Source organism: Xyrauchen texanus, chromosome 21 (assembly GCF_025860055.1).
Source record: "Xyrauchen texanus isolate HMW12.3.18 chromosome 21, RBS_HiC_50CHRs, whole genome shotgun sequence".
In the NCBI taxonomy this organism is placed as follows: domain Eukaryota; kingdom Metazoa; phylum Chordata; class Actinopteri; order Cypriniformes; family Catostomidae; genus Xyrauchen; species Xyrauchen texanus.
Genome location: NC_068296.1, coordinates 36,774,798 through 36,788,431, shown reverse-complemented (window position 1 = coordinate 36,788,431; position 13,634 = coordinate 36,774,798). Strand labels below are relative to the sequence as shown.

At 39.4% G+C, this 13,634-nt stretch overlaps 1 protein-coding gene across 4 annotated transcripts in view; it reads right to left on the bottom strand.

The window, feature by feature from the left end:
- The window catches only part of dmxl2 (Dmx-like 2), an 85,469-nt gene extending 84,266 nt beyond the window's left edge, over positions 1-1,203 (bottom strand). For all 4 annotated transcript variants that reach the window (XM_052151956.1, XM_052151958.1, XM_052151957.1 and 1 more), the window contains exon 1: positions 862-1,203. In XM_052151956.1, the coding sequence (XP_052007916.1) occupies positions 862-948 (87 nt within the window). In that variant the 5' untranslated portion in view covers positions 949-1,203. The remainder of the gene's footprint in view (positions 1-861) is intronic.
- Between the last annotated feature and the right edge of the window lie 12,431 nt (positions 1,204-13,634).

Sequence of the window (13,634 nt, the reverse complement as noted above, 5' to 3'; positions counted from 1 at the left end):
TATCGGCACATCCAAAGTCTGCTTACTAGGTTATGAGACACAATATCACCCAATGGGCTTCATTCATGCATCATCTTGATGGAGCATTTAAACAGCTCATGCATATTAGTAATTTGCCAATGCATATTGATTTAATATTTTCAATTAATGTACTAAATTTTTAGGTATGTTTTTGTGCACTGAGCTAAATATTCTCAAACCATGTCTTATGTCATGTTTGTCCATGATGACATGCAGTGATCAGCTCTTTAATTTAGAGAGAGGCTGGCTTGCCTGTCAATTGTATTTTGTTACGTCATTGTGCGCACAGCTGATAGGCTAAACATCCAACCACAATGGCTGCGTCTCAAAACCTAATAAGCAGCAACCTTCCTACGCTGCATTTTGGGCATCATAAGTGAATGTAGAACGCTCTTATGTGCGCTTTTGATGCCCCAAAATAATTTACGCTCTTATGGTGCACCAAAAATATGATACTATGTGGTTGTCTAGGTTGAGCAAATATCCCCATCCCTCTCATGTATGCATCGTCATGCCTGAGCATTAAAGGGCAGCTATAAACTTGCATTGCATGTCATGCATTAATTCAGTCGTGCATGTTAGAGCTTGCACAGATAGAGACACCGCAGGTGTGTGCGTGCTCCTGATCAGCAGGGACACACACACACCGCGGATAACCTTGAAAAGATGACAGATGGCACACTGAAGCCATGCACGCGTCATGAAGATGATGATGGTAGTGATGATGATGCCCAAGGGCTGCATATAGGAAACGTCTCGCTTTATCGCCGATCGCGTCCCTCTCGCGCATCTTCACACACACGCGTTAAATAACGCGCCGCGCAGGTTTATTTCACTCACCGTGAAAGGGACGTCGTGGACGCTTCCCACGGAGTAGCAGCAGTCCCCCGGGTTAACGGCCCCCGTCAGCACCTGGTGCAGATGCATTTTCGTTGAACGCGCCGATGTTGAATTATTTACAGCAGCACCGCTTCTCCACCCGCTTGGTTTCTCTCCATCTACACCGGGAATCCCATTCTCCTGCGTCCGGCCTGACCGCCGTACAACCGCTTCTTAAAACACAGCGTGCGATTAAACACACACAGGCTCTGCTGAAATGTGTGTGACAGTGGCCGATGCCCTGCATAGGTCAGTTAAAATCGCTCGTGTCGCAACACTGTCAACATTAACGAGCGGATTATGCGTTCCACCTACTGCCGATGCTGCTGAAACGGGAGCGCGCGGCACGATCACCGCAGCGGCGCGCGTGCTGCGTCCTCGCGACAACGCAGGTATAGATATACACCAACTAGAAAATACAGCCGTTGAATGTTTTCTTTAAAATGTAATTCTTTAAAATGTAAAATGCAACGTTGTTCCTAGACCTAGCCCATCCCACTTTTAAAAGAATGTAGACTTTTAGTAATAATTATGCAGAAACGGATTTATATTTACAGTATAACTGTTTTAGTAAAGCCATTTGGAAGCCACCAAGAGCCTGGTAAAAACTGGTAAGGACACCGGTAAAGGTGTTTAAAACGTAAAATATTTAATGGGCAAAAATCTTCATCAATCCACGGTGGTTTTATTGTTTAAAGAGACAGTTCACACAAAAATTAAAATTCTCTCAAAATGAACTCAGCCTCATGCCATCCCAGATGTGTATGAACATGTATGAAGGTTTTTATAAAAAATATCTCAGCTCTGTAGGTCCATATAATGCCAGTGAATGGTGGCCAGAACTATGAAGATTCAAAAAACATATAAAGGCAGCATAAAAGTAATTCATGCCATGTCTTAAATGCATGTCTTCCGGAGTGATATGATAGGTGTGGGTGAGAAACAGATTTAAATCCTGATTTACTATAAAAATCCCCCTCCTCCCCAGTAGGTGGCGATATGCACAACAAATTTGAATCGCCAAAAACAAAAGAAGAATGTGATAGTGAAAGTGGAGATTTATAGTAAAAAGGACTTAAATATTGATCTGTTTCACACCCACACCTATCATATCACTTCTGAAGACATGGATTTAACCACTGGAGTCTTATGGATTTATTTTATGCTGCCTTTATGTGCTTTTTTTGAACCTTCAGAGTTCTGGCCAACATTCACTTTGTTTGTAAAATCTTTGTTTGTGTTCAGCAGAAGAAATAAAGTTATACACATCTGGGATGGCATGAGATTGAGTTAATGATGAGAGAATTTTCACTTTTTTTTAAACTCATAATATTAATAAAATTGTGGAGGAAACATATGAAGCGTTCATCTCAAATGTGCCAGCGCTCTCATTCTACTGTGTGTACATCTAGGGCTTTAAAAAAAAACTTCATTGTTTTTGTGGCTCGCGCACGAGTGTGACGCGTCTGTCGCACACGGCCATTGATCAGTGAGCGGAGAGGGTATTGCGGTCTGTGTACAGTGCCGTCCCGTTTGATTACAAATCACACATAGCTCAGGGGAATAATAGAGAGATTACGTTATTGCGTTTCATTTCACACAGTCCGAGCGGAATTGACGTCAAATTCCCACTAACTATAATCTGGTCACGCGCAGGGAATCCCAACTCCCCCGCACGCGCGGGATTGGTGTGTTCCGAAAACACATGACATGACATTCATAATATTACAGTAGCCTACAGTCATGACAATGAATGTATTGTAATAGCCTACATAGACATGACATGCATAACATTAAATACAATTCATACTAATCATAGTTTAACTGCATATGTATAACATCACTCGTAATTCATTCATTGTACTGTACACGATATTCATAAATATTAATTAGATACATAACATTATGACACTCATGACACACTGTAGGCTTACAATGCTGAAGAAGCATTACAAAAGCATAACAACTAACATTACATGACATTCACAATAGTCCTTGATATTCATACTTGACATTCATGATAATATATGTTAAGATATGATACTCCTGACATTACACAACACTTATGATGAAGAATCTTGTAATTTTCCTTGAGAGAGTTTTCAGTCTAAGGTGTGTAAACCTCACAATCATTTGTGTTCAGATGAATGTCTATTTGGATTCCATATGTTTCTCTGCATTTAAATACTGGAGGAAAATACATATCGTTCTGCATTCTCTTATGTGTCCCCAAACAATATTTGGACACATAAGTTATGTTTATTGTATCTGATTTCACAATGTGTCAAATTTCTCTTTTAGTGAAATATTTTTTTCTTGAAAAGTGTGCTTGTGCTATCTTTATTTTACATAAATGCCACTGGCTTTCATATTTTGATACATAATTCTGTTACAAACAATGTGCATTTATTTTGAAATTGCAACATATTTAGATATTCACATATTTTACCCACTAAGGATCTGACTTTACCTTTTTACCTAAAAAAATATACATTTTTGTTTGCTTCACAAATCTACATACATTACAGTGTTCACAAATCCCCCATTAACAAATATACATAAACACTTTTCATATCCAACATAATGGAATTTTACCGATCGCTATTTTTCAGTGACAGAAAATTTGACAAATGAACCTCAAAAGTGTTCTGATGGAATAAATCTCAACAAATGTTGCTAAACAGATGAAATGTCAAGATTTAAGGAGAAGAAGAAAAAAGAAGAAGCAAAACTCAAGGTTACAGTGAGGCATTTATAAAAACAAAAAGTGAATGGGGACCATTTCAGAAGTGTTTAAATGCAGAAATGTGATGCTTATAATTTTATAAAAGCACTTATATTAATTTAATAATGTATCTGTTAAAACCTATAGGCCTATATTATTTGAGCTGTAAAGTTGTTTAAATTGTTATTTTTACAGTTGTTTTAGGGCATTGTATTGTTATAGAAACAAAGTTGTAAAATATTATATAACTATATGCAGAAAAGTTTAGTAAGTGATTCTATCATTCTAAAATCATGTTAACATGCATATTGTTTATGTTTTGTGCCTATACTTTTGAAATGTAACGTTTACCGATATGCCCCACTGACTTCTATTAAGCGCCTCAGTGTAACCTAGATTTGTTTTTTTAGATTTTGTGCAGAAAGGAAGTAGTTGAAATACATTGTTTGGTAATCAACATTATTTACAACTACATATTTTATGAAAAACATGATCATATGGGAACTCAACATATTGTTTGAGAAAGTACATGTACCCCGAAACTGACCCCAAATTACTGCCGAGCACCATCCCCCATCAGACATTTTTGCATAATTTCAACCATGGTTACCTTTCATCCACTTTTCCTAGTGCTAACAAAAGTATGTTGAGTTCTGGTCCCATGGAAACCAGGAAGTATCTGTGTTCACATAAACAATAGTGAGTACAAATCAGAGGTGCCATTTGTTTGTCTAAACTTACATTTTTGCTCCACTGATGGTTAGGTTTACGGTTTGGGGTAGATTTAATCAAATATGCATTCCTGTTGAATAAATAAAAATACAACTCACTTTTGGCACCAATCTGTGGACAATTCACGGTAACAACACTTCCAGCTTCGGCCACTGGGGGCAGTGGTTCAAATTTTGGTAAACAAACAGATTTTCAGCAGCAAAACCTTCAACCTGCTGTCTCCAGATTCACAGTGAGGTCAGTCTGTGTAAAGGTTTTTTCACTAAGGGGTTTCTAAACTTAAGAAATGAACATTGTAGTCATTATTTGCTAGGTTATATCTAAAGCTCACTTGAAATTGCTCTAGTTCATCAGATGTGAATTCATGAAGTCAGTTTCCTTAGAAGGTACTGTCAAATACACAACCGTTGTTATCACACAGTTACAACTTACACCTTATCTTGGTTGTACATTGATTTGCAGGATGTGTTAGAAGTTTTGAATGGATCTTTGTTTGTAATTTCAGGAATGTGGTTTGCTCAGCTCATTTCATAAGAGATATCTGCTACTCAAATGTTTTCAAACCATTATGTGCATGATATGTGCATCATTTTTAACACAACGCACACTCAGACAGTATAAAAGTGTGAATGCAGAGCTTAGAAATTGATTGGATTTTGACATTTGGGCTGTGATATTATCACAAGCCATTTTAAACATTTAATCTGTGATGGATATCAATTCTAGATATTTATTACACAGGTCTCTGTGATACTCGATTCTGATTGGTCAATGGTGCCATCTAGCGGTCTGATATTTCTGAATAACAACCGTACATACAGGGATTTACTCATATCAGACCGGTCATCAGGGTATTGCGAGTCATCTCTCCTATTCTCGTATAACTCTGCGATCTCTACAAGTAAGCTAATAAAATCATTTAAAATTAATAAATTAAAAATAAACATCACTAGAACTTTGGAGGTCGAATTCAGCTGTTCAATTATTTCTTTCTTCTCATTTAATAACATAATTTTAATGCAAATCAATATTTTATGTCATTGCATTTATTTATTTATTTGGTTAGTAGCCATGTATTAAGCGAGATAATGCACAGTCAGCCCATTGTTACATTTTCACTGTAGTTAAAATTATATTCCTTGGGATCAACACTGGAATTACCAGTAAAATATTAATTTGTGATATCAGTAATTAATTAAGTTTGCACACAATGTTATTTCTTGATATAAAACAATTTTGTGTCTGGGCATGCGGGCTACATGGCCCAGCCAACGCAGCATTGCCTACCGGAGGAGTTCACTGATGGGACTTTGTCCAGATCTTTCAAGGATTTGTGAGCTGCTCACACAATCCAGCCCGCTCTGACTCCCAGCCACGTAGTTTAACCCGGAACCGCTCACCATCATGAAGGTCCTTAATGATCGTGAGCAGATGGTCAGTTACTCCAAAAGCACGAAGAGCCCAGGCCTACTGATGGTAACATAGGCATTGACCAGGTCAATAAAGCAGAGATATAGGTCTTTTTGGAATTCCCTACACCTCTGCTGTAGCAGACGGTCAGAAAATATGGCATCTGTGCAGGACCGCCCTTTCCTGAAACTGCATTGGGGCTCCACAAGCCTCTCCTCAGCATGCCTAGTGAGGTGATATTGAACAATCCTTGCCAGGACCTTTCCCAGCACACTGAGTAGTGAGATGCCCCTGTAGATGTTACAGTCTGTGCAGTCCCCCTTCTTAAATAGGGGGACCACCAGGGCATCCTTCCAATCCTGCGGAAGTCATCCAGTGGTCCAGACTGTTGTTATGATGTCATGTAGGGCAGTCTGTGCACAAACGCCACCCTATCTCACAATTCACCTGGGAGATCATCTCTGCCCAGTGCCTTTCCCGGTCTCAGACTCTGGTTCGCTTTCAGTACTTCTTCAACAGTTGGCTTCTCATCCAACCACTCACAGGGGGTGACTTCCTCCTCCAAGATTTGAGGCACCGCAGCCTCGGCAGGGTCATCCCCACTTTGTCCCACGTTGTTTTCCTGGCTGAGGGATTTCCCCTCCCCCAGGACCTCACAGAAATGCTCAGCAAATCTGCAAACCTGTTCCTGGGGGTCAGAGATTGGATCACTGTTCTTTCCCCTAATGATGTTAATAGGTGTGGTGCTGCAGGTTTCTTTTTTGATGTAATTAAAGAGTGATTTGTGATCACGGGCCACTGAGGCAGACTCCATCTCCTCAGCAACCCATGACCACCACCTATCCTTGCAGTGCCTCATGGCTCTCCGAAATTCTGCGCGAAGGCTGCGATAAGCCTCCTCATTCTCCAACGTGTGATGCTGTAGCTGATGAGAGTGGGCTGGTCGCTTTTTCTCAGCCAGCTTTAACACCTCCTCTGTCAGCCAGGGTCTTTGAGAAGGTCTGGACCGTGTACCCAAAGCCATTGCAGCTGTATGAGCCACAGTCCTAAACCTTGCCCATTTCCGCTCGTCATCTGTAGGACTGGGGGATGATGCCAAACCCAGTCACAGGCAATGATGAAATTCTCGCTTGCAACTATCATCATCTAGCTGAGACCATGCCACTAAGGGTTTGAATTGTGACCTGGTTGGACACCCGGAGTGGAAGAAAGGCAAGTTGATGGTCAGTGGTCAGATCAGCTCCACGGTAGGTCCTGGTGTCAAGGACATGTGCCCGCAGCCGCTGTTCCATCACTATGTAGTCCAGCATATGTCCTTGCTTGGACCCGGCATGCATCCATGATGCGGTGTGTATGCGGCGATGCTGTAACAGCGTGTTGTAATTAGAAGAGCCACTCCCTGTTGTTTGGCAGTCTCCTGTCCCGAGAGGACTGACCACCACTCATGGTGGCAGGAGCCAGAGCCGGTCCACCAGACCTCCTAAATCCACAGAGATCCAGATGGTACCAGACAAGCTCCCGACAGAGGAGTGGCAGCCTCTCCTCCGCAGTGTGCGTTCTAGCATTCCATGTTGCCATCCAAAGTGTTTTTTTGTTGTTTCTGGAGGAGCCCCAAGGGTAAGAATTCAGTCTCCTGGCTCCACCAAATGAGGTTTGGCCAGGAGATGTCATAGACGCTTGTCTTGCTTAATAATTTCTTTACTTCATAGTTTTGTGGTAGTTAATTGAAAAGGTGGAGGTGTTACCAGAGCCCCCATTTGGCCGCTGTGGTGGTTACAAACGCCATTAGGGGGAAAGGCCAATCGGAATTGGACCTCTCCTCACATCACTGTACACTGTCCGTGAAGGACCCTACAGGGCAGTTGGAGGCATTTGCCCTCCAACAACAATGGAGGGCGGAGGAGCGACACTCACAACAAAGAGCAGAGCGTCTGATGTCTAAAGCACAGCAAGTTGGCACAGTAGGGGGCACAGTTGGTCCATCAACCAGTCGTCTCAGTCAGTTGACCCGTGGCATCTGGGTCTGCCCTGTGACCTCCTGCCAGTGGCCTTTCGACACTTAACGAGGCCTCAAGGTGCACATAGCCTGGCACAAGCGTCGTGGTGACATCACCGCCACTTAGTGGCGAATGGCGGTTTTTGTTGTGTGTGTGTTTAATAGTGTTTTGAACAGGAGTAAATTAAATAATCAAGTGACATTCTGCTAATGAAAATGCAGATACAGATATACAAATTACGGTTTTTACTTTAATGGGTAGTTCCGTGAGTAATTCTGTCATTTTTTTAAATCAAGAATTACAGTTTTTACTGGTGCAAACATAATTACTGTTTTTAAAAATTTTCATTTTTACTAGTAGTAATTTCATTGCTGATATCAAGTATTAGCAATTCAGCTAGTAATATTTCAACTGTAAATAACTATAATTAATTTCCTGCATGATTACATGTTGAAAGGGCTTGCAATAGATATATTGGTTGACATTATTTTACCCGTCTGCGCTATCTTGGTAGCATGAGCAGAAAATAAAAATAATTTCAAAGGTGGAAAAAAACAAAACAAATTATGATTTAATGTTGCTTTAAATTGTTTTAATACATTAGGCCTTATTCATGAAACAAGGGCAGAACAAATTTGTGCATAAATAGTTTATGAATCCGTAAATATTTATATTGAATTCAATTTTACAATTTACATAAGAATGGTTTTACAAATATTTACACAAATATGTTCTGCTCATGTTTCATTAATAAAACACATTGAGTGTTACTGGACACAGAAGACAACCACCACACCACAACTCACTTTATTTCAGAATCAAAGCATTTAGAAAACCATATACAGGAAACCTTTATCTGGTACATGCTTTTTTCACACAAAGAAAGAGATGAACTATTTAAACCCACGAATCAATCAAATGAATTCTCCACTTTGTGATATATAGGGCTCAATGATTGGCTCTTGTCACATTCTCATGGTTTTATTTAGTGGTGTAGTAGTGTCTGAAGAGGTGGGCATACTGTGAATTTCTAAGTAGGTATTTTCCATAATTTATTCAAAATCAGGAGAAAAAGGCACCACTGACAATGGTAAGAGGCACAGACACACACACACACAAACACACACAGACACACACAGAGACACACACACACACACACACACACACACACACACACACATAGACACACACACACAGATACACACACACACAGAGAGACACACACACACATAGACACACACCCTGACACACTCACACACACACACATAGGCACACACACATAGACACACACCCTGACACACTCACACACACACATAGGCACACACACATAGACACACACCCTGACACACTCACACAGACACACACAGATACACACAGACACATATGCGCTAGACTACACTACTGGTTTTATTTCAGTATACTAGTTTTTTATTCTTTTTTGTTTTTTTTTTTTCAAATTGGGTTTTTTTGTTGAGCATGTTTGATGTTGGGCCGGTTTGTTTGAGCCTTTTGATTTCAAAATATTTTTGTTTTATAGATTTTGGGGGGCTTTTTGCCTGTTGGACGATAACAAAGTTAATTTATTGATCTTCTAAAGAATTTGAAGAGAAACACACGAGACAGAGTTTATATTTAGATTAAAACACAACTGAGAACTGAGATAAACTGTTCCACTCGGATGTGTTTGTTTGTACATGTTTATGATTTTCTTTAGTATTTGTTTACCTCTATTCCTTCCCAGATATTATGTCTGATCTCACTGCAGACGTTCACATTAATATTTAGCATTCCAGACATGTGCTTTATATCGCATCCTTCTGTGTGTTTGCTGTGCCAACAGAGTTGTTTTCTAATTTAGAAGATTTATTTCCTGTGCTCTCTGCACGTCTGTCATTAATAAAACAGAATCAGCCCTTCTCCTTATCATGAAATTAGATAAGTGCCGCTACCCAGAGACAGAAATGAGGATAACTCACATCAAACCACAGGTCACATCAGCCTGATAAAGAAGAGCATAATATGCTATCTCTCGCTCTCTCTCAGTTAAGAAGTGTTTGGGGGAAAATAGGTGGGCTGCAAGAGAGATCTGTGCTCTTATGCCTAATAAAAGCTTTAATGATTTAACATGTTCCCACAGCAGGGGTAAATCTTACCTTGTGCACTCTACACAAGGGCAATAAATGCAGGCTAAAGAATCCACATTAAATAAACTGATTCACCTTTAAACGTAGGTTTTTACTCATTGTATTGCATCATGCCTCTACATTGTTTGCAAATGATAATCAAACCTGACAATGTCACTGTATTACAGCCATATGTTTCTTCAAAACATGCTATTGAATATAATGAGACACATTATCTCTTTTCCAAATACCTAGTGAGCCGCCTTGCCTACATAGGGAGCTACCTTCTACAAATACATATGTATAGATATACTGTATATACCGATGAGCCAAAACATTCTAGCCACTCACAGATTACAAATTACAAATGACATTGATCATCTCCTAACAAGGCCACAAGGTCTGGGTAGATTAGATGTTAAACGAACAATCAGTTCTCGTAGTCAACGTGTTGAATGCAGGAGAAATGGGCAGGAGTAAAGACCTGAGTGACTTTGACAAGGGTCAAGTAGTTATGGCCAGACGACTGGGTCAGAGCATCTCTGAAACGGCAAGACTTGTGGGGTGCTTCCGGTCAGCAGTGGTGAATACCTACTGACAGTGGTCCGAGGAGGGACAAACCACACACCGGCGACAAGGTGTTGGACCCCAAGGCTCATCGATGCACGAAGGCAACAAAGGCTATCCCATCTGGTACAAACTGACAGAAGGTCTACTGTGGCACAAGTCACCGAAAATTTGAATGATGGTTACGGGAGGAATGTGTCACAACACACAGTGTATTGCACCCTGCTGCGTAGGCCTATGGGGCTGCATTGCCACATTGTCAGAGTGCCGTTAGCATGTTGCTAAGCTACCAAAACAATACTCTAAAAAGCATGACAAACTGATTTTTTTTCACTCAGCTTAAAAACCCTATAAAACCAGTAGAGACCAGCTAAAACCAGTAAACCAGCTTAGTCTGGTTTAAGCTTTTTTTTCTATTTTTATACTTTTCTTTAAAAAAATGCAGCTCACTAGGTTTGGAACAGAGTGATATTCTATTGAGTAATCTCTGAGCTGTGTGTGTGTGTGTGTGTGTGTGTGAGTGTATCTGAGTGTGTGTGATTGTGTGTGTGTGTGTGTGTGTCAGTGTGTGTGTGATTGTGTGTGTGTGTGTGTGTGTGTGTGTGTGTGTGTGTGTGTGTGTGATGTGTGTGTGTGTGTGTGTGTGTGTGTGTGTGTGTGTGTGATTGTGTGTGTGTTTGTGATTGTGTATGTGTGTGATTGTGTGTGTGTGTGAGCATTTGTTTATTCATTATTGACATTAACAGTGTGTACATTAGTTACCAAATGTCCCCTTAAGGATAGTAAAACCTAAAATTGTTGACGTTGTGGGGACATTTTGTCGGTCCCCATGAGGAAAACAGCTTATAAATCATACTAAATGATGTATTTTGAAAATGTAACCAGCACCTCTATACTGATTCTTCAGGGTGTGCACAGATGGAAGAAGATTGCAGGTTTCTTAGTGCTCCATTTTCAGTCTCTCCGGAGTGAAATTGTTCAATGCAGCTCAGCATGAGATCTCTTATGGCTGCTCCTCATCGACACATTTCTGTGTGTGTGCATGTGTGTGTGTGTGTGCACTTGTTTATTCATTATTGACATTAACAGTGTGTACATTAGTTAATGTCAATAGTGAGTTCAATGTCCTATCATAACCCTTTACTGGAGTGTCTTATGCATGCTTATGTGAGCTGCATTTAATGGGAAACATGTAATGTGTACCAGTCACATACAAAAAACAAACAATGTCCTAAATATTTCAGTGGATAAAGACACAAATGAGCCATATTAACAAACACAAATTCCAAGACAGCAACACGTGTATCCTTCACAGAAAAGAAACTCCCAACTTTAAAAATGTGTTATGAAAAGCTCATTAAATAAATCTGTCTAAGCTGGGGGATGAAGCTAAATAAATATACTGTTTAATTCGATTAAAACAGTGAGTCGAGTCTCCAGTGCAGAGTGCTATCTGTGTTATTGACTATGTAGAATGTTACAAATCAGTCACTGTTATGGAGATTTCAGGATTTCACCATGCAACTAGCTGTGGTGCAATGTGAGTGCTGTTAATCTACTGTAGATTATATTCCTCAGAGAAAATTGTAAGGAATAGTTCAAACAAATAACTAATTTGACCCGTGGACCACTCTGACCTTTAAGGCCACAGAGCTTCTCAGTTCAAAGGTCCAATTACAACAAATCTTCAATCAGCAAAACCTAGTGAGCTGCCTACCAAGACAGCAGTTTTAAGCATCATGGGTGGGTGCACTCCTGACATGAAAGCTGTTCCAGAGGCAATCATGATATGCAGTGTAACAAGCTAAAAATCATAGATAACAGATGAAGTCAAAAGAAATGTCACTTATACAGTAAATACTGTGATATATCATTCAATTTGGGGAAGTATCGGTAACAGTTTACAAGAACTTCCCCTTTGTTAAAGGTTTATAAAGGTGTTAATTTACAAATGCATTCTACATCATTAATATGCAGTTACATAAATAAATAAATAAATAAATTAAAAGGGTGCCTTCAGGCAATACTAAATAGTGAGAATGTTAACATACATGTTATAACTGCTTTATAAAGGCACTTATTTAAAGTTATATTAATCAAAACATAAAATTCAATAATTCATTATTTATGTTACAATGCTACAGATATAGGCTATATAGTGAGATTAAAAGAAGGAATTATATAATTTTGCTACAGTCCACTTTGGATTTATAATCACTACTGTAATGTCTTGACTCACTTGTGTTGTCACTTTCAAATGAATGGTGCTGTCCTAACTTACCTAGATCTAGTTACCTAAAGTCCTCTGGAAAAACACTTTTCAGCTCTTCATGCTCTTCACAGCATTTATCACATAATTCAGCCTGATGATCATTAAACCAATCTGAACTGTATGTACGTGTTGCTAATGTTGTATTAATGCACCAATGAATAAATGCTTCATATGTGTCCACTTTACATTAACCCTTGTGCGTCAATAAAAGGTCCTTAGAGGACAAAAATGTCTGTGTCAAAAAACTGCCATAATAATATTATATATTTATACTATGTTCCACTTTCACTGAGTTAATCGGTCCTGATCATAATTACCAAATATTCATACATTTTCAGGATTTTAAACCTTTTATTTTCCAGTTTGTTTATATAATGCCACTGTTGTTTTTTACACACACACATTTCTCAATACACACATACAAAACACACTCTTACATCCATACCAGCACACACACACAAAAGCTTCATGCATCATCTATGCAGTTGGCCTGCAGTGCTCTATAATACAGCAAACAGAAAATGGGGAAAAAGCTTGTATTTGCTCCATAGGCTAAATATGAGAAAGATGGCGCCATCTGGTGGAAAATATTAAACACGTACATTTTGAAGCCAGGGCTCCGGAATGAAAGCATGATATTGTAGAATTCATGATTTTACACTTTAATGGCACTGGGATCAAATATTGTGATTTTAATGTGTTTCATTGGGGACATTTTTGTCCTGAAGGTCCTGAGTGTAACTATTTTGTGTAACAGTGTATTATATATGTATTATAGGAACTGAGGTTGAAATATCCAAATTCCCCCTAAAATACACATCTTTGGCTAAATGTATGCCGTTGACATTAACACAAAATGACTGAAAAAACTCAAGTGACCCAAAGGTCGCACAAGGGTTAAGGTACAT